The 21,968-nt window shown below is 45.9% G+C and overlaps 1 protein-coding gene and 1 pseudogene across 1 annotated transcript in view; both read left to right on the top strand.

The window, feature by feature from the left end:
* Nucleotides 1-16,459, top strand: part of LOC112069616 (microtubule-associated serine/threonine-protein kinase 1-like) — a 74,780-nt gene extending 58,321 nt beyond the window's left edge. Inside the window, 20 exon segments of the mRNA XM_070438605.1 lie at nt 25-157; nt 291-358; nt 772-848; nt 1,112-1,320; nt 1,445-1,583; nt 1,709-1,841; nt 2,463-2,628; nt 2,742-2,843; nt 3,066-3,188; nt 3,719-3,745; nt 3,748-3,827; nt 8,215-8,375; nt 8,547-8,818; nt 8,917-9,101; nt 9,103-9,175; nt 9,369-9,598; nt 9,786-9,908; nt 11,965-12,101; nt 12,246-12,433; nt 12,557-16,459. Of these exon segments, the coding sequence (XP_070294706.1) occupies nt 25-157; nt 291-358; nt 772-848; nt 1,112-1,320; nt 1,445-1,583; nt 1,709-1,841; nt 2,463-2,628; nt 2,742-2,843; nt 3,066-3,188; nt 3,719-3,745; nt 3,748-3,827; nt 8,215-8,375; nt 8,547-8,818; nt 8,917-9,101; nt 9,103-9,175; nt 9,369-9,598; nt 9,786-9,908; nt 11,965-12,101; nt 12,246-12,433; nt 12,557-14,229 (4,299 nt within the window). The 3' untranslated portion in view covers nt 14,230-16,459.
* Nucleotides 16,460-16,697: 238 nt separating this feature from the next.
* Nucleotides 16,698-21,968, top strand: part of LOC112069615 (cysteine protease atg4da-like) — a 15,485-nt pseudogene continuing 10,214 nt past the window's right edge.

Raw genomic sequence — 21,968 nt, forward strand, 5'->3', positions numbered from 1 at the left:
GGTCCCCATGTTCCTGTGCCTCAGGAGTTTAATCCAGAGGAGTTCTACCACCTGCTGGAGGCAGCAGAGGACCACGCCAAGGAGGGACACCTGATGAAGACGGACATCCCTCGCTACATTATCAGCCAGCTGGGACTGACACGAGACCCTATAGAGGGTGAGCGAGAGAATGAGTCCGAGAGAGAGAGGGAGAGAGAGAGGAAACCTTGACTTGTGTTGACTACTGTTGCTTTCTCACTCTATGTATTGCTGAAATGCAGCTCATACGTACTCCCTCTGTATGTCCCCAGAAATGGTGAACCTGGACAGCTACGACAGTGAGGGACCTCTCACCCCAGAAACAGACGACTCAACAGAGGTGAGAACCTTGTCCCTACTCCACCTCTTCCCAGCCCACCCACCATCAACCCCCCTCTCCCTCTGTCCCTTTGGGTTAAGTCAAACTGTAGTCCAAGGCCCTGCTGACTCCAATGAATATGCTTCCTCTACTAATTACTCGGCACAGTGGACATTACCCTACGCAATTGAGTCCATTTACTTTGATTAGAGTCTGAAGTCAAAGCAGGATATCCTCTCGTGCCTTGTAGGCTTGCAATCAACCCTCCTTCAACCATCAGGACAGGTACCAAAATTCTGCTAACTGGACAAGAAGTCAGGAAGACAAGGGTAGCACTGGGGGAAAAAGAGACGACGTCACTCCTGTGGGCCTGGTGTTGGAGGTCTGGACAGATCCAGTCTCGTCTTACCCTGCTGTCATGCTCTCTCCCTCAGGGCAAGATGAGAGCTATGAAGACGCCCGAAGAGGCTGACTTCCAGACCATAAAGCTGATCAGCAATGGAGCTTATGGGTGGGTGTGGGTGTGGGTGTGGGTGTGGGTGTGAGTGTGTGGGTGTGGGTGAGGGTGTGTGTGGATGTGGATGTGGGTGAGTGTGCGTGTGTGTGTGTGTGTGAGGGTGTGTTCATGCATATGAATGTTACATTAGTACATGTCTCTGAGCCATCTTGCTGATGTCCATTAAATGGTTTTAGGAGAAAACACTGGATTTACTCAGTAAAATGTGTAAAGAATCTGATTACTAACTGTGTGTATGCGTGTGTGTGTGTCTCCAGGGCTGTTTACCTGGTCCGTCACCTGGAGACCCGTCAGCGTTTTGCCATGAAGAAGATCAACAAGCAGAACCTGATACTGAGGAACCAGATACAGCAGGCCTTTGTAGAGAGAGACATCCTGACCTTCGCTGAGAACCCATTCGTGGTCTCCATGTTCTGCTCCTTTGAGACCCGCAGGCACCTCTGTATGGTCATGGAGTATGTGGAGGGTAAGTTAACACAATAATATACTGGACACCATTACTTGTCTYTTTAGGACAAGAGCAGCATTTAGGACATTGCTGYTGATGGGAATGTTAGCAGTCAGRCTGATCACGTGTTATCMGTTYCCAGGGGGAGACTGTGCCACCCTGCTGAAAAACATCGGGGCATTGCCTGTGGAGATGGCGCGCATGTACTTTGCCGAGACRGTCCTGGCACTGGAGTACATCCACAACTATGGCATCGTGCACCGCGACCTCAAACCAGACAAGTAAGACCTCACTTGGGTTGGCATTGAACAATTATCATATGGGACTCATTGGAGTGAACTCAAAGTTGTATTATATTACAAACACGAAGAGTGTTTCCTGTAACCTTTGACCTGTCTGTCCCCAGTCTTCTGATCACTTCCATGGGGCACATCAAGCTGACTGACTTCGGCCTGTCTAAGATGGGTCTGATGAGCCTCACCACTAACCTGTACGAGGGACACATTGAGAAGGACACCAGAGAGTTCCTGGACAAACAGGTGTGCACTGTATATAGAGCAGAGAAACCCACCACAGCATACACAACCTTGGCAGAAATTCAAAATGAATTTTCAGTAATATATTTACATTTCTACATTTTCCATAACCATTCAGACCAAAAAAACTATACCTAATACATTTTTTATGTATTTATTTCCAGACAAATATAATAAATATATGCTGAGTTTATAAATGTGTGCATATAGTTGTCAAAGCGTGAAGAAATGAAATGATCAACATCAAACAAAATGATAACCAAATATGCCTCAGTTATTATAATCAACTGTCTTTTCAGATGTTTTGTTTTTCCCACCCTTTGAATGGTGCTGCTTCAATTAAATCCCCAATTATTTATTGGCTCGGCTTTCTCACAGCCACAGATCTGTTAGCAWTTGATGAATACCCATCTYCACATGAAAACACAACGTCCAAAGCTTTCATGTTTRATCCTGGCATTCTCGCATTGATCCCKTCAGSTTGGKAYAKACGTGRATTGGCCACACATGTCTCRCACTCACYTTTTGAGAGAGACTGGCCTTAGCATCTCACCAGTAGTGTTTTATCCATAYATATGAKTARAGAYCCTCTCATAGGAGTGCTGTGGTTCTGRCCTCCATCAGGTGTGTGGCACGCCAGAGTACATCGCCCCYGAGGTGATCCTGAGACAGGGCTATGGGAAGCCAGTAGACTGGTGGGCTATGGGCATCATCCTCTATGAGTTCCTGGTGGGCTGTGTGCCGTTCTTTGGAGACACGCCTGAGGAGCTCTTTGGACAGGTCATCACAGGTGAGAGGTCYGGGGTTYGTGGGTTCATTGAGCAGCATCTTACAGCCATTTTGAAGCCATCTTTCTCACGTCTACATTGTCCAATGCAACTTATCTCTGTCTGTCTCTTGTAGATGACATAGTGTGGCCAGAAGGTGAGGATGCTCTTCCTGCCGATGCCCAACATCTGATCTCTACTCTGCTTCAGACCAACCCACTGGTCCGACTGGGCACAGGTCAGTATACACGTGCATGTTGACAACATGCTTAACATCAGACGTGTGCTGTAGCAGAAATGGACTAAACTGCCTATTCATAGTGAAAATATAGATTCACTCAACAACACACATCTTATCTCTCTCTCCCTCTCTCTCCCCCTTTCTCGCTCGTCCTTTCATTCTCTCTCTCTCTCTCTCTCGCTCTCGCTCTCTCTCTCTCGTTCTCTTTCGCTGCCCCAGGCGGTGCATTTGAGGTGAAGCAGCACTCGTTCTTCACTGAACTGGACTGGAACAGTCTGCTGAGACAGAAGGCTGAGTTCATCCCCCACCTAGAGTCAGAGGAGGACACCAGCTACTTCGACAGTGAGTCTSTCTCTAACTGCACTGCCCCCTGGTCACATGGAGGAGAACTGTGCTGACTTGTTCATTCTTAATGTATAGAATCACCATAAGGCAGTGGTATTCAAACTTTTTCAACGGGGACCCCATTCTCTTCTCCAGAATTTCTGGGGAAACCCATATTATGCAACAATTTCTCGTTACCCAGCCCACCCCACCCCACCCCTAATCTATTGACAAAAATGTTGATTTTTACATCAACAAATAACCTTCAATAACATTTGAATCTCTTATCAAAGAAACCAATAAATACATTACTTAATAAATTGTATTTCTCAAAAAGGTTTGCATATTGTCCATACAATAATCTTTACTCTATTCCTAAAAAAATAACTGCAGTTTGGTCGCAACCCCAACGTTGAATACCACTGGCATATAGATGGGATAGAGATAAGAAACTAGCTGTGTTTGGAGCTTGAGGCACTTGTCCATGCTATTTGTCTGTTTGCATTGTGTGTGTGTGTGTGTTTTGTTCATGTCCTCTTCCGTCCCAGCCCGCTCGGACCGCTACCACCACGTCCACTCTATGATGAGGACGACACCAATGATGATGAACCTGTCGAAATCCGTCGTTTCTCCTCCTGCTCCCCTCGCTTCAGCAAGGTCAAACTCTACACTTACTCATCCTTAAACTTACCTTAAAACTTCAATTAAACACAGTTTCAAATAGCCGACCAGTCCATTTTAATAGCCGGCCAACACTACAGATTTCAGCAAATAAACGCCCTGTTTGAAATAAACACTGGGTCTAAATGCTAACTGCACCGACGCTAACGGGAGTCGGTGCAGCAGCTGGTTTCTTCATGCACGCGCGACAGAAACAAACATCTTTCTGGTAAGAAGAGGGGCGGGGGGTATGCCTTATGATTAACGAGACGTGGTGTGTCATCATAACAACACACAGGAACTCAAGTCATTCTGTTCACCTGATCTAGAACTCCTCACAATCAAATGTCACCGCATTATCTACCAAGGAATTCTCTTCAATCATATCACAGCCGTATATATTCCCCCCCAAGCAGACACATCGATGGCCCTGACGAACTTTATCTGACTCTTTGTAAACTGGAACCACACACCCTGAGGCTGCATTTCATCGTAGCTGGGGATTTTAACAAGGCTAATCTGAAAACAAAAACTCCCTAAATTCTATCAGCATATCGATTGTGCTACCAGGGCTGGAAAACCCTAGATCATTGTATACTAATTTCCGCGACGCATATAAGGCCCTCTCCCCGCCCCCCTTTCGGAAAAGCTGACCACGACTCCATTTTTGATTCCAGCCTACAAACAGAAACTAAAACAACAAGCTCCCGCGTCAGGTCTGTTCAACGCTGGTCCGACCAATCTGAATCCACGCTTCAAGACTGCTTCGATCACGCGGATTGGAATATGTTCCGCATTGCGTCCAACAACAATATGACGAATATGCTGATCGCGTGAGCGAGTTCATTAGGAAGTGCATTGACGATGTCGTACCCACAGCAACGATTAAAACATTCCCAAACCAGAAACCGTGGATTGACGGCAGCATCGGGAAACTGAAAGCGCGAACCACTGCTTTTTACCAGGGCAAGGTGACCGGAAGCATGACCGAATCAAACAGTGTAGCTATTCTCTCCGCAAGGAATCAAACAGGCTAAGTCCCAGTACAGAGACAAAACGAGTCGCAATTCAACAGCTCAGACACAAGAGTAGTGGGCAGGGTCTACAGTCAATCACGGATTACAAAAAGAAAAACCAGCCCCGTCGCGGACCGAGGATGTCTTGCTCCCAGACAGGCTAAAACACTTTTTTTGCCCGCTTGAGACAATACAGTGCCACTGACACGGCCCCCCTACCAAAACTGCGGGCTCTCCTTCACTGCAGCGAGGTGAGTAAAACATTTAAACGTGTTAACCCTCGCAAGGCTGCAGGCCCAACGGCATTCCCAGCCGCGTCCTCAGAGCATGCGCAGACCAGCTGGCTGGTTGTTTACGGACATATTCAATCAATCCTTATCCCAGTCTGCTGTTCCCACATGCTTCAAGAGGGCCACCATTGTTCCTGTTCCCAAAGAAGCTAAGTAACTGAGCTAAACGACTACCGCCCCCGTAGCACTCACTTCCGTCATCATGAAGCTGCTTTGAGAGACTAGTCAAGGACCATATCACCTCCACCCTACCGGACACCCTAGACCCACTCCAATTTGCTTACCGACCCAATAGGTCCACAGACGACGCAATGCAACCACACTGCACACTGCCCTAACCCATCTGGACAAGAGGAATACCCATGTGAGAAGTGTTCATCGATTACAGCTCAGCATTTAACCACCATAGTACCCTCCAAACTCGTCATCAAGCTCGAGACCCTGGGTCTCGACCCCGCCCTGTGCAACTGGTCCTGGACTTCCTGACGGGCCGCCCCCAGGTGGTGGGTAGGTAACAACATTTCCACCCCGCTGATCCTCAACACTGGGGCCCCACAAGGGTGCGTTCTGAGCCCTTCCTGTACTCCCTTTTCACCCACGACTGCGTGGCCATGCACGCCTCCAACTCAATCATCAAGTTTGCGGATGACACTACAGTGGTAGGCTTGATTACCAACAACGACGAGACGGCCTACAGGGAGGAGGTGAGGCCCTCGGAGTGTGGTGCAGGAAAATAACCTCACACTCAACGTCAACAAAACAAAGGAGATGATTGTGGACTTCAGAAACAGCAGAGGAGCACCCCCCTATCCACATCGACGGGTCAGTAGTGGAGAAGGTGGAAAGTTTTAATTCCTCGGTGTACACATCACGGACAAACTGAATTGGTCCACCCACACAGACAGCGTTGTGAAGAAGCGCAGCAGCGCCTCTTCAACTCAGGAGGCTGAAGAAATTCGGCTTGTCACCAAAAGCACTCACAAACTTCTACAGATGCACAATCGAGAGCATCCTGTCGGGCTGTATCCCGCCTGGTACGGCAACTGCTCCGCCCACAACCGTAAGGCTCTCCAGAGGTAGTGGAGGTCTGCAGAACGCACCACCGGGGGCAAACTACCTGCCCTCCAGGACACCTACACCACCCGAGTCACAGGAAGGCCATAAAGATCATCAAGGACAACAACCACCCAAGCCACTGCCTGTTCACCCCGCTATCATCCAGAAGGCGAGGTCAGTACAGGTGCATCAAAGCAGGGACCGAGAGACTGAAAAACAGCTTCTATCTCAAGGCCATCAGACTGTTAACAGCCACCACTAACATTAGCGGCCGCTGCCAACATACTGACTCAACTCCAGCCACTTTAAAAATGGGAATTGATGGAAATTATGTAAAAATGTACCACTAGCCACTTTAAACAATGCCACTTAATATAATGTTTACATACCCTACATTACCCATCTCATATGTATATACTGTACTCTTATCATCTACTGCATCTTGCCATCTTTATGTAATACATGTACCACTAGCCACTTTAAACTATGCCACTTATGTTACATACCCTACAGTACTCATCTCATATGTATATACCGTACTCTATACCATCTACTGCATCTTGCCATGCCGTTCTGTACCACCACTCATTCATATATCTTTATGTACATATTCTTTATCCCTTTACACTTGTGTGTGTGTATAAGGTAGTAGTTGTGGAATTGTTAGGTTAGATTACTTGTTGGTTATTACTGCATTGTCGGAACTAGAAGCACAAGCATTTCGCTACACTCGCATTAACATCTGCTAACCATGTGTATGTGACTAATAAAATTTGATTTGATTTGATTTGAAATGAATTGTTTACAACGTTACCATGAATTACCATGAATTGTTTACAAGGTTTAATGTTAATTTGTTACATTAAATAATTCAGTAATGGCTCGAAAAAGTGATGGCAATCATCAGTTTTTATCGCCAGTAAGAAACTGCTAGCATTGGCTGCTAACAGATGAGAACTGCTAGCCATTGGCTGCTAACAGATGAGAACTGCTAGCCATTGGCTGCTAACAGATGAGAACTGCTAGACATTGGCTGCTAACAGATGAGAACTGCTAGCCATTGGCTGCTAACAGATGAGAACTGCTAGCTAACTGGCAAGCACAAAAACTGTCAACAACTTCAGGAATACAGACCCCCCAGAAATCAGCTGTTCGCTCTAGTGACGAAAGTAAGAACTGCAGAAAAAAATGCACATTCAAGAAGGAGAATAATTATTCTGTCAAGGGTGGGTTTTTTAATATATTTTTTATTAGAGGCATACTAAGACAAAATAAACGTGGCACAGTGTGTAAATGATAGCACATTGGTGCAGGAAATTAAGATATTGATTAAAATACTGGAAGTGAATTCAGGAATTAAACAATTAACTATGCAAGTGAGCAAACGCTGTGAGCATTAAGGAAAGACACCTGACTCAAATAGAAGCCAGTGTCTAATAAGCGCATGTTGTGTTCAGTGATTCAAGCAAATAAATGCCTGGGCTATTAATTGATGTTAATGGTAAAACCTATATTTCGGCCTAATCAGTTCTTCTGTCTCACCTCCCTTCTCCAACACTCCTTGCTGAGCTAGATTAACTTGATGCCCCTCATTGTACAAGTCTAGGCCATGTAAACGTGTCTTCCCTAAAGCCTGTCAGTAAATCTCATAATCCTAAATTAAAAAGATTTTCTCATGATTCTTTCTTTTACAATGGGTTCAGTGGCACAATTAGCTTTCACAGATTAGTCAAGAAGGGGAGATGAGCAGAAAGAGACATACCTCTGAGCCAAGTGACTTAATGTGACTATCACACATGGTAGACTAAGTCATGAAAGAACCTCTTTCGTAACCTTGGATTTTATTGACACACATGCCTCAGACATATGTCTCTTTCTGCTCAGATCTCCCCTTCTTGACAAATCTGTGAAAGCTAATTGTGCCACTGAACCTATTGTAAAAGAAAGAATCATGGGAAAATGTGTAATTTATCCCTCTGTGGGTGCAGAAAGCTTATTGGTTCTCTCTGCTGGGAACTACAGGTGTACAGCAGCATGGAGCACCTGTCCCAGCTAGAGCACAAGCCCTCGACGGTGACCCGGCGGGAGCACAAGGGCCCCAGGGAGGACCGGGCAGCCAAGAGAGAGAGCCTGGGTAGCCTGACCTTGAGAGATAAGAGCTGGAGGACAGGATCACCTGAGATGTGAGTATGACCACTACTGTACTCTGACTAGTACTAGTGCCCTCTTACCTTGCATAACAAGTTGGAAATGTGACATTGTTGGTTCTCATTATCAAGGCACTCATTATCATTACTCATGGTTTGATTTCATAAATACAATAAATCTATTCTGTGCTGTGTTGTTGTGTGTAGGAAGCGACTGTCATGCTCAGAGTCCTCCTTCACTGAGAGTGACTCCAGTCCTCCATCTGGGGCCCGGCGACGCTTTTCTGCACTCATGGACACTCACCGCTTCGCCTCCCCACTAGAGGCCGATCCTGAGCTGCKCGTGCCCACCAGACAGCCCCCAGTGAAGGCCAGGGGCACATCTTTGGAGGGGGCCATGGGCACCACATCCATGGGCACCACATCCAGCCAGGGGGATTTTAGGAAGGAAAAGGAGGGCAATGGTTTGACTGCTGGAGGTGAGGGCATTTGGCATTGGATAATGGATGAATCCTGGCTTGACATACACTTTGATACCTASATGATATTATTCCTCCATCTTTCTGCTCTGCTCCAGACAAGCTGCTGAGGCCAGCTGATGTACTAATGGGAGTCATCCCCAGCCCCAGCAGTACTGTGACTGCTGGGGCCACAGAGCCCCAGGGGTCCCGGGCCACCAACGAACTGGTCCTGAGGAGGGTCCGCCACAGCCAGCTCTCAGCTGAGGGAGAGAAACGCAACTCGCGACCTGTGACCAAGGTCCATCAAGTCTGCTCCAACCACAGCCCTGTCTGTCATCATAACCTACAGGTGAGGAGCTGGAAGGCAAGGGAGTGGTGAGAAGAGCGGGGCTGTCTGTTGCTAATGACAATATTAATGTTAAACAGTAAAACAGTAAAACGGTTAACTGGGCTTGTTATGGAAAATAGTACATTTCTTAAAGATTATCTATTGCTTTGACCTTCATTTTGACTTATTCAGATGTTTTTTCTCACACTTTATTCCTGTGATTCTCTCCCCCCTCCTCAGTGGAGCAGCATGGTACGTCCCCCCTGGCCAGCCCCATGTCTCCTCGATCCATCTCCTCCGACCTGTCGTCTCGTGACTCCTCCCCCAGCCGAGACTACTCGCCCACGGTCAACGTGCTGCGTTCTCCCATCACCATCCACCGCTCTGGGAAGAAGTACGGTTTCACCCTCCGAGCCATTCGAGTCTACATGGGAGACAGTGATGTCTACAGCGTACACCACATGGTCTGGGTGAGACAGTGATAGAGATGATATGTTCTGTGTTCGTTTCCATGGAGAAAGTAGTGTTAAGTAGACATCACTCATTTGAAGAAGTTCTGTATCATAACAAAGCATCGCTACAATTTGTAGTGGAAAAACAGACTTGTCCAATAGCATGATGACTTGTTTGATTGATGTTGATCTGTTTGAATCACAGCATGTGGAGGACGGAGGCCCTGCCCAGGAGGCGGGACTCTGCGCTGGTGACCTCATCACTCATGTGAACGGGGAGTCTGTCCACGGGCTGGTGCACACTGAGGTGGTGGAGCTCATTCTGAAGGTGAGAGGAAAAGAAAGAAACAACAGGTGTTTTTTTCTACAGTATAGAATACAGGTGAAGCCTAWCATACATTGCATGCACAATTATTAGGCAAGTGAGTATTCTGATCTTCTCATTATTTCTATGCACATTTTCCAACTCCAAACTATATAAACTTGAATGCTTATGGGATGTAATCATTTTCAGGTGATATGTATATGTGTAATGAGGGAGGGTGTGGTGAAAGTGAATAACACCTTATATCAAGGTGTGCATAACTATTAGGCAGCTTCATTACCTCAGGTAAAATGGGCCAAAAAATAGATTTAACTAACACCGAAAAGTCTAAAATTGTAAATTGCCTTTCAGACAGATGCAACACTCTTGAAATAGCTAAACTATTGAGGCGTGACCACCTGTCACGTTCCTGACCTGTTTTCTGTTAGTTGTTTTATGTGTTAGCTGGTCAGGACGTGAGTTTGGGTGGGCAGTCTATGTTTTCTGTTTCTATGTTGGTTTGGGTACCTAATATGGTTCTCAATTAGAGGCAGGTGGTTTTCATCTCCTCTGATTGAGAATCATATTAAGGTAGGTGTTTCCACATTGTTTGTCGTGGGTGGTTGTCTCCTGTGTCTGTGTCTATGTTGCACCATACGGGACTGTTTCGTTCGTTCGTTCGTCGTTTTATGTAGTCATTTTCCTGTCCGTTCGTTCTGCGTTACATGTAAGTCCTTACGTTCAGGTTTGTCTACTCCGTTTGTTGTTTTGTTTAGTTTTAAGTGAAGTTCGTGTTGTCGTCTTTACTTTAATAAATATCATGTCAAATCACAAGTCTGCATTTTGGTTCGATCCCTGCTCCTCCTCTTCGTATGAAGAGGAGGAGGAACGCCGTTACACCACCGGACAATCAAACGTTTTGTTGCGAACAGTCAACTGGGGCGCATAAAACGCAGGGAGAAGAAAAGGCGCAAAAGACTTGAGAATAATTAAATGTCAAGCTACCAGGAACCCATTATCCTCCAGTGCCACCATAATCCAGAACTGCAACCTACCTGGAGTGTCCAGAAGTACAAGGTGTGAAGTGCTCAGAGACATGGCCAAGGTCAAGAAGGCTYAAACACAACCACCACTGAATAAGATTCACAAGATTGGGCAAAGAAATACCTGAAGACAGATGAAATGAGAGTGACTCTTGATGGACCAGATGGATGGGCCCGTGGCTGGATCAGTAATGGACACAGGGCACCACTTCGAGTCAGGCAAGGTGAAGGAGGGGTACTGGTATGCGCTGCTATCATTAAGGATGAGGTAGTTGGACCTTTTCAGGTTGAAGATGGACTGAAACTGGAAGAGACTTTCTTCAAGCAGTGGTACAGGAAGAAGTCCTCAGCATTCAAGAAGGCCATGATCTTTATGCAGGACAATGCTCCATCACATGCATCCAAGTACTCCACTGCTTGGCTAGCCAGCAAGGTCACAAATAGTGACCTGGCCCCCTTCCTCACCTGACTTAAATCCTATTGAGTACTTGTGGGTCCTTCCCAAACGTGAGATTTACAGTCAGAGAAGACAATACACKTCTTTGAACAYCATTTGMGAGGCTGTGGTTGCTGCTTCAGCGAAAGTTGATCGTGAACAGATCAAGAAACTGACAGGCTCCATGGATGGAAGGCTCATGACAGTTATTGAAAAGGAGGGTGGCTATATTGGTCACTGAATATTTTTGAAAGGCCAAAAATGTTATTTAATTGTCATTTTGTGTTACTTATTTGTTACACTTACTCTACAAATTGAGAATAAAAAGTGAGTTGGGAGAAATTATTTTTGTAATGTAGTTGCCTAATAATTGTGCACACTAATAGTTGCCTAATAATTGTGCACACTTATATATTCCCCTGAGATAGACAAAACTCACTATTCCTTTGTTAAACATTCAGGTTTGAGATTCAATAACATTTTGGATTGACTGAGAGCATTGTGTTTGTTCAACAATAAAAGGAATCCTGAGGAATACAATTTGCCTAATAATTGTGCAAGCAGTGCATACTGTACGTTTTTTTTTACGTTGTTTCTCCAGAGTGGAAACAATGTGACGGTGACCACTACGCCCTTTGAAAACACCTCCATCAAGATTGGTCCTGCCCGCAAGTCCAGCTACAAGTCCAAGATGGCACGGCGCAACAAGAAGACAGGGGCTAAGGAGGGACAAGAAAGGTACAAGTGGGTTTCTCTGCACAGCAGATGCTACACTATGATTTCAGATGAGCGCTCTAGAAAATCAATGTCATTGACTGTTTTTCTAACTCTCTCTCTCTCCTCTCATCCTCCCACCTCTCTCTTTTCACCTCTCACTCGCAGTAAGAAGCGCAGCTCGTTGTTCAGGAAAATCACTAAGCAGTCGAACCTGCTCCACACCAGCCGCAGCCTGTCCTCTCTGAACCGCTCTCTGTCATCAGGGGACAGCCTCCCAGGCTCCCCCACCCACAACCTCTCTTCCCGCTCCCCCACACAGAGCTACCGCTCCACCCCCGACTCCACCTACCTGGGTCAGTATGAAGGGCATTACTCTACCTACATTACTGTACAGCACTCCTCTTAGCATCTGCACCCTCACATAACAAAATAATACAGTTTGAATTATTGCTATATGTCTCCTCTTCACTCCTCAGGCAACACTTCTCAGAGCAGCTCTCCAGTCTCCAGCACCCCTAACTCCCCGGCTGCCTCCCAGCACATGAGACCCAGCTCCCTGCACGGCCTCTCCCCCAAGCTSCACCGCCAGTACCGCTCAGCCCGCTGCAAGTCAGCTGGCAACATCCCCCTYTCCCCCCTGGCCCACACACCCTCCCCCACCACCGCCTCTCCCCCACCCCTGTCTGGCCACACGGTGGGTAGCTCCAACACCACCCAGGCCTTCCCAGCCAAGCTCCACTCCTCTCCACCTGTGGCCCGTCCCAGGCCCAAAAGCGCAGAGCCTCCCCGCTCACCCTTGCTACAGCGGGTTCAGTCGTCAGAGAAACTGGGCGCGACACTCCTGACCTCCTTTTCATCTTCGTCGTCAGCTTCKTCACCCCTTGCAGGGGGGGTGTCAATGCGTAAGCACGGCCTGGAGGTGTCACATGGGGACTACAGGAGGGAGTCTTACCACTGCGAGCACAGCCTGCAGAGTCTGTTGGAGATGGAGGGAGAGAACGGGCCCGTTCCCCCCTCTCCCTCGTCTTCCTCCTCCCCCTCTCCCCCCACGGTTGGAGAGACAGGGTGCCTGAAGCCTGCGAGGAGGCTGGGGAGACAGGAGTCGCCCCTGAGCCGGGACACACTGCTGACAGGGAGGGAGAGAGCTGCCCAGACTACAGCATCTGACCCTCACACTGACASCACACCTGTTAAAGTGGAGCCCAAGACCAGCGCTGGTGAGACAGCTCAGACATTAACCCCTTGCGAGGCTCTGAAGAGAAATGCTTCCCCAGTACCAGGTGAGGCCCAGCCTAGCCCAGCCTCAACCCCCTCCACTCCAGGGGCCAAGTCCAGCCCAGCAGACAAACCTCTAAGCTCTAGTGCTCCAAGCTCTGAGACAGCCAGTGGAGGCCCTAAACTCACTGACAGGGCCCCAGTCAAGGCTACATCCCAGAGTCCGCTCTCCCAGGAGCGTAAGCACCAGGCTGTCCAGACAGACACCACCCCAGCAAGCAGAAACCAGGAGAAGAGTGAGAAGAAAGGGAGTGTGGGCCCAGACAAAGTCACTACACAGAGGGCGGGAGCTACAGAGTTGGCCAAGGCAAGTAAAGACACACAGATGGGAGAGAGCACTTTGAAAGGAGGGATGGGTGGCATTGACAAAGCCACTGAGACCAAAGTTAAAGGACCTGCTCCTTCAGTCCCAACCCAAGCACCAGCCCCAACCCCGGCCCCATCCCCTCTTACCATAGGCCCAGTTCCTGCTTCAACAAAATCCAGAGCAGACAAGGTTTCTGTCCCGTTGAGCAGCTACCGAGGGGCAAAGGAGGAGAGGAGTCACCTGGAGGTGGTGGAGGAGAACCCTATGTCCCCCTCCTCCACCGCTGCCTCCCCCTGCTCCAGCAAGTCATGCCCCGTCTCCCCTGGTGACAAGCCAAGCTTTGTGACTCAGCTGACCAGTGTGGCCAAAAACGTGCTGGGGCCTATGAAGATGGGATCCCAGGAAGGGCCCAAGGGCGGTGAGGAGAAACGGGGAAGTTCAGCAGGAAAGTCTGAGGCTCCGTCTGGAGGTAGTCAACGGGGGGCTCAGGGGACATCTCKAYGTCCTYCCGGCTCAGCTCAGCCTGAAAAGGCAAACACGAGGAATTCAGGTAAGCACCACTCCTGATCTGCGAGTGAGAGACAAACCTGGGATCTCCCGGAAAATGCCTTTTGGATCAGAATATCATGCCACCATATCAGGCACGGACAGGGCACCCTCAAAAAAGGGACAAAAACATGTACACCTAAAGAAACACACACCAAATAGCTAGAAAATASAGACCTGTAGATAAAWCAAGAATATGTGGAGGAATGTGCTTTAATGCTGTTCTCAAATGTGTGTATGTATGTACTATATGTGTAATGTATATAGCGTGTCTTCTTGCATGTTCCAAATTGTACATGAGAGATAAAAGAGAATATTTAAAGAGATTAGGAAAAAAATCTAACAGACCTGATGGTAGTGAACACTGTGAACATCATGTCAACAGCCCCCACATGTTCCCAATGTAAACAGCATGTCTATAGGCAGGCTTCTGTCACAGTCTGTCACCACAAGGAACATTACCCATGTCCGTCAACTCCGGTGCCATCTTTTCACTCAGTTAAAATACCTAAAGATAGCACCTTGTTCTTTTTCTCACACAGTACCTGGAAAATAGATTGAGAGAAGAATTGTTGCATTGGTGTAACATGCATTGGTGTAACATGCATTGGTGTAACATGCATTGGTGTAACATGCATTGGTGTAACATGCATTGGTGTAACATGCATTGGTGTAACATGCATTGGTGTAACATGCATTGGTGTAACATGCATTGGTGTAACACATTGAGATGTGTTCCTAACTGGACTAAGATGATGACCTGCTTGCTAAATGTGGAACTTGGAATTGTATTGTGTAAAGGAGAGCTGAATGAATTTGTTTGTGTGTTTTAAGGGCTGAGTCCTGGTTGGATTTTGGTGGACTATCTGAACTTGCACAGGGACACTATGCAATGGGCTTTTTAAGTATTTTCCTGTGTCCCCTACAATGTACCCATGAACGGATGTTAGGGAGGTAAAGGTTTGCAATAAGCCAAGCAAGCAGATATATTGTTCTACGAATTGTCTGCATTGACTCAACCCACTGGGCACACACTGGTTGAAGTCAATGTTGTTTCCACGTTGAACCAACATGGAATAGACATTGAATTGACATCTGTGCCCAGTGGGCATTGTGAAATGTGCAATTATTTAGGTTCTGAAATTAATACAGTGCTAATGAATTGAACTAAAGAAGAGGAACCCATATGTCTCTGTGTGTGAATTAAGTGTGGTCAGGTGATGAAATTGATACTATAGAATGGGAGTCTTGTTTGAGACTTACTCGTACTCTGGCAACGTAGGCTAGAACTCTCTCCCTTTTCAATGTATGCAAAATTAGCGTTGTATAATGTAATGTGCGAATAAAAGTGCCAGTTTATTTGAGGGATATGTTGTTTACAGTGATGTGTAATGATATGCAAGTTCTATGTAGAATTCCTAGTGAGATCTGAGAGCCCACCGTAGACCTAGGCAGCACTCTCATCAGGGACGTAACTTAATATGTTCATGCCCATWCCTGTATCAGACTGCCATCTTGTGGTCATCACACGACTGTCCTGAACATAGTATTTGAGGTAAAAATGTAATTTACACATAATCAATTCACAATTTAATGACACAAGATTAGATTTTATCCGAGATATTACCCTCATATCTTCATGATTTTCTATTGTAACCACTGTTCCATTCATATAGCTACTAGAAACTTGTTTGTCTAAATACAATTTGAAAAAACTTTTGTTGTGTGTATTATGACCGATAAAGAGAGATGTATGATACTGATACTGTGCTCCTAGGAGACGACAAACAGCTCATATTTAGATGAATGCTAGTTAAAAGCTTGTGTTTGTGTATGTGGGGGTGTGCGTGGAAATTGCACTTTATTTTGTGTCATATGTATTTATTTATCTATTTATTACACTTTATTTATTGTATTTGATTATTTGTCAATTGCTCTCAAACGGTTTACTTGTGCATTGTTCTTTGAATTGTTATTTATATCTCTAAATTGTAAGTCTACAAATGAGAGAATTTACCAAATCTGTGTGGTTGTCCTATTTTGTGCAGTTATACTTCTGTCATTCCATAAGAGAGTTGCAATACACCATGGCCTCTGTCCATGTTGACTTATTTGTGAGTTTTGACTTTTTTATGACACTTCTCTCAGTTCATTGTTGTCCATGTCATTTTATTCCTTAGGCACTGTTATGAAACCAATGCAAAAAAAAGCCTATAGAGTAATAAAATCCTTCAAGAGAATCCTTAAATTACCATGTGCCTGTTTGTGTTCTTGTTGTGAGACATAACTTTGACAGACAACTTCTAAATGGATATCAGAGGGGTCTACAACAGGGCCACGTTCAGCAAAACTTTGTCCAACCTTGCAGATAGACATTTCAGGAATAGAGCAATACATAAATCCTTATTCTATACGTTAGAGAGGAATATTTGTTTTACGTAGCATATACATGAAAGTTCCAAAACGTTGCGTCATGCTGAACACYCCGCTGTGGAGGGAGTAAATCAATGGGGGTAAAAGAAACATTGGACCTTTATTGACCAATCACGATACCGAATTCAGYCGATTATTTCGTTGACAGTAGTTTGTAAGTGAAACATACAAGATGACAGATATGTAAATAACGGTAAGAGGACAAATTATAACCAACTATAAAGAGCTCAGGAGAGAAGAACAGCTAATGTTAGCTTGTTTACAGAATATAATAAAGACATGGACGTCGTTGGCTTGCTAGATATCGTTAACCCGCTGTCAATTAGCTATTAGCTCACTCACTAGCAAGTTAGCCTACATTGAGTTAGCTTAAGATTTGAAAGCAATATACAATATTTTTGTTAGCTATATTTTTACAATGCAACGTTAGAACACATTCATTCAGCCAGCAAGAAGCTCGTCAGTGACAAATTAATGCCAACGTGCTTGCCATTGGCATTGTGTTGGAAAAAATGTTGACGATTCATCTGTAATGTTGAGACATGTAGTTACCTCAACCCTAGTCGTGTCACTGTAATGTTYGCTGGTTGTCAACACGAATTGTATTACTTACGTTAAACAATTCAGGTGCTGACTTATCACACAACGTATCACAGATTTTTAGCGCTCTATCGATATACAGTGCATTCAGAAAGTATTTAGACCCCTTGACTTTTTCCACATATTGTTACGTTACAGCCTTATTCTAAAGTGGAATAAATAAATGAGCTTCCTCATCAATCTACACACAATACCCAATAATGACAAAGCAAAAACAGGTATTTAGAAATGTTTGCAAATGTATTAAAAATAAAAAACATACCTTATTTACATAAGTATTCAGACCCTTTACTATGAGACTCAAAATTGAACTCCGGTGCATCCTGCTTCCATTGATCATCCTTGAGATGTTTCTACAGCTGGATTGGAGTCCACCTGTGTAAATATCAATTGATTGGACATGATTTGGAAAGGCACACACTTGTCTATATAAGTTTCCACAGTTGACAGTGCATGTCAGAGCAAAAACCAAGCCATGAGGTTGAAGGAATTGTCCATAGAGCTCCGAGACAGGATTATGCCAAGGCACAGATCTGGGGAAGGCTACCTAAACATTTCTGCAGCATTGAAGGTCCCCAAGAACACATTCTTAAATGGAAGAAGTTTGGAACCACCAAGACTCTTCCTAGAGCTGGCCTCTCGGCCAAACTGAGCAATCGGGGGAGAAGGGCCTTGGTCAGGGAGGTGACCAAGAACCCGATGGTCACTCTGACAGAACTCCAAAGTTCCTTTGTGCCGATGGGAGAACCTTCCAGATGAACAACCATCTCTGCAGCACTCCACCAATCAGGCCTTTATGGTAGAGTGGCCAGACTGGAGCAACTCCTCAGTAAAAGGCACATAATAGCCCGGTTGGCGTTCCAAAGAAACAAGATTGTCTGGTCTGATGAAACCAAGATTGAACTCTTTGGCCTGAATGCGAAGCGTCACATCTGAAGGAAACCTGGAACCATCCATACGGTGAAGCATAGTGGTGGCAGCATGCTGTGGGGATGTTTTTCAGCGGCAGGGACTGGGAGACTAGTCAGGATCGAGGAAAGATGAACGGAGCAAAGTACAGAGAGATCCTTGATGAAAACCTGCTCCAGAGCACTCAGGCCCTCAGACTGGGGTGAAGGTTCACCTTCCAACAGGACAATGACCCTAAGCACACAGCCAAGACAATGCAGGAGTGGCTTCGAGACGAGTCTCAATGTCCTTGAGTGGCCCAGCCACAGGCCGGACTTGAACCCGATTGAACATCTCTGGAGAGACCTGAAAATAGCTGTGCAGCAACGCTCCCCATCCAAGCTGACAGAGCTTGAGAGGATCTGCAGAGGAGAATGGGAGAAACTCCCCAAATACAGGGTTGCCAAGTTTGTAGCATCATACCCAAGAAGACTTGAGCCTTTAATTGCTGCCAAAGGTGCTTCAACAAAGCACTAAGTCAAGGGTCTGAATACCTATGTAAATGTCATATTTCGTTTAAAAAACAATTATATATACATTTGCCAAAATGTCTAAACCTGTTTTTGGTTTGTCGTTATGGGGTATTGTGTTTAGATTGATGAGGGGGGAAAAAACTATTTAATCCAGTTTAGAAAAAGGCTGTAACGTAACAATGTGGAAAAAGTCAAGGGGTCTGAATACTTTTCGAATGCCCTGTAGACTAGCCAGCTATAAAATCTTTCAATGTATATTAAACAGTTGGATACTTGCTACATGCGAAGGCAGATGGAGCTGTACTGTGTGAGTAACTGCATTTTCAGTGTCTGCTGAAAAGAAAGTGCTGCTCCACAATTATTTGCTAGAAGATACTGACCCTACCGTTACGATTGTTTAAACTGAGCTGCACTGGGGTCGGAACGCAATCAGGATTATAACCACAGCAGCCATTATGGAATGGCGTTGAACAACAAAGGAGCTGATTGGCTGACACTGCCATTCGAAAATGGCTACCGTGGTTACTGCTAGCTAGCATACGTTAGTAATAATACATATCCCATCCCTACATTGAGATTTATATTCCGACCCATATCTCGCGCTGGCTCCCCATTGTCTTAATTTAATCATGATTGCGTTTCGACCCCAGTGGAGCTCAGTGTAAACAAGCGTAACGGTAGGGTTGGTATCTTCTAGCAACATTACTATAGTCTATCTATTTGAAAGAAACCCATACATGTCTGAAATTCCTACTGTCATCACAAGCTAGTCACATGCCCTCAGTCTAACTCACTGAGGGGAATAATTAACATGTCATGCAGTTTAACATACGTTTGTAGCTACTTCCTGGAGAGAAGACTTAGTATAAGCTACTATTATGATCTGTGCAGTCAATATCTCTCAGTTTACATCTGAGCTTTGCCCCTGATGGTAATCAAGGTTTCTTCTTGGCTGAATACTCAATGCTGTGTCCACTCTCAGGTTGATATGGCGATAAGGAAACGACCTCCAGACAGTTGGTCAAGCCCAGTAGTCATGAATCCCAGTTCTCCCTGTGAGGGCCAGAGCCCTGAGGGTGACCCTCCAGACGATTGGTTCCACCTTTCCACCATGTCTCTGGGTACTCAGGGCTCTGATGGGAGCCGGGATGACCCAGAGGAACATGAGAAGAGAGGCAGACTCAAGTCCAAGTTGGTGTCAGCATGGAACAATGTCAAATATGGTATGTGTGCCTAAAACCGTTTTGACCTAACAGTGACCAGTCACTTAAAAATATATATATATATTTCACCTTTATTTAACCAGGTAGGCCAGTTGAGAACAAGTTCTCATTTGCAACTGRGACCTGGCCAAGATAAAGCAAAGCAGTTKGACACATACAACAACACAGAGTTACACATGGAATAAACAAACATACAATCAATAATCCAGTAGAAAAAGTTTATATACAGCATGTGRAAATGAGGTAGGATAAGGGAGGTAAGGCAATAAATAGGCCATGGTGGCGAAGTAATTACAATATAGCAATTAAACACTGGAATGGTAGAATGTGCTGAAGATGAATGTGCAAGTAGAGATACTGGGGTGCAAAGGAGTGAGATAAATAAATAAATACAGTATGGGGCTGAGGTAGTTGGATGGGCTATTTACAGATGGGCTATATACAAGTGCAGTGATCTGTGAGGTGCTCTGACAGCTGGTGCTTAAAGCTTGTGAGGGAGATAAGAGTCTCCAGCTTTAGGGATTTTTGCAGTTCGTTCCAGTCATTGGCAGCAGAGAACTGGAAGGAGAGGCTGCCAAAGGAATAATTGGCTTTGTGGGTGACCAGTGAGATATACCTGCTGGAACATGTGCTACGGGTGGGTGCTGCTATGGTGACCAGTGAGCTGAGATAAGGCGGGGCTTTACCTAGCAGAGACTTGTAGATGACCTGGAGCCAGTGGGTTTGGCGAGGGCCAGCCAACGAGAGCGTACAGGTCGCAGTGGTGGGTAGTATATGGGGCTTTGGTGACAAAATGGATGGCACTGTGATTGACTGCATCCAATTTGTTGAGTAGAGTGTTGGAGGCTATTTTGTAAATGACATCGTCGAGGATCGGTAGGATGGTCAGTTTTACGAGGGTATTTTATTTATTTATTTTATTTCACTGGCGATGACTAGGCAGAGAGGGTCGGATTAACTACACACAGAGCCTGAGTTCGCGGCTGGGGCCGACAGATAAACACAAATAAACAGAATGGAGTACTGTGATTAATGGACAGTCCAGCAGGCATCAGCTATGTAGCCAAGTGATCATAGTGTCCAGGGGGAGCAGTGGATGGAGCAGGGAAGCCGTCACACGCTAGCACGCGGCGTTTAAAGTTAGTAGCCCGGGGTGGTCTGCTCAGACGGAGGCCGGTTGAGGGCACAGCGGATGGAGTATTCGTCGGCAGACCAGACGTGGTGGTGCGGCGGGGCGCCGTGTCGACAGAGAATTCAAGCCAGATGGCGAAAGAGGTATTGTAGAATTTTGTTTGCTAACTGGTGCTAGCTTCGTGGCAGTGGCGTTAGGGGATAGGTTCGGTACTGGGTGCCACGGGGGTGCAAGCTAGCTGTGAGGATCAGAAGTAGTGCTCAGGGATTACGGCAGGAATCCGGCGTTGTTGTGGAGAGACAGTCCGATGCTGGTAGATTGGCGAGTAATATCCAGGCTAAGAACAGGGCTGGTGTCTGTGCAGAAGGTAAAAGTGACTAAATAGCTTGTAGCTGATTAGCTGGTTAGCTACTGGAGGTTCTTGAATGTGTTCCAAAGTTAAAAATAATAGCGATTCCGTATCACGTTGGGTGAGGCAGGTTACCGGAAGGTATAATCGAATTAAAAATCGAAAAGAGATAGATTTTTTTTTTTTATATATACAAAAAATACGAAAATACAAAAGTACACGGGAGGACGGACAAAACACGCCTACACTGCTACGCCATCTATGTTTGGCAGATGAGTGATGGATGCTTTGTTGCGAAATAGGAAGCCGATTCTAGATTTAATTTTGAATTGGAGATGTTTAATGTGAGTCTGGAAGGAGAGTTTACAGTCTAACCAGACACCTAGGTATTTGTAGTTGTCCACATATTCTAAGTCAGAACCGTCCAGAGTAGTGATGCTGGACGGCGGGTGCGGCAGCGATCGGTTGAAGAGCATGCATTTAAGAGCCGTTGGAGGCCACGGAAGGAGAGTTGTATGGCATTGAAGCTCGTCTGGAGGTTAGTTAACACAGTGTCCAAAGAAGGGCCAGAGGTATACAGAATGGTGTCGCTGCATAGGAGG

Source organism: Salvelinus sp. IW2-2015, unplaced genomic scaffold (genome assembly GCF_002910315.2).
Source record: "Salvelinus sp. IW2-2015 unplaced genomic scaffold, ASM291031v2 Un_scaffold1058, whole genome shotgun sequence".
In the NCBI taxonomy this organism is placed as follows: domain Eukaryota; kingdom Metazoa; phylum Chordata; class Actinopteri; order Salmoniformes; family Salmonidae; genus Salvelinus; species Salvelinus sp. IW2-2015.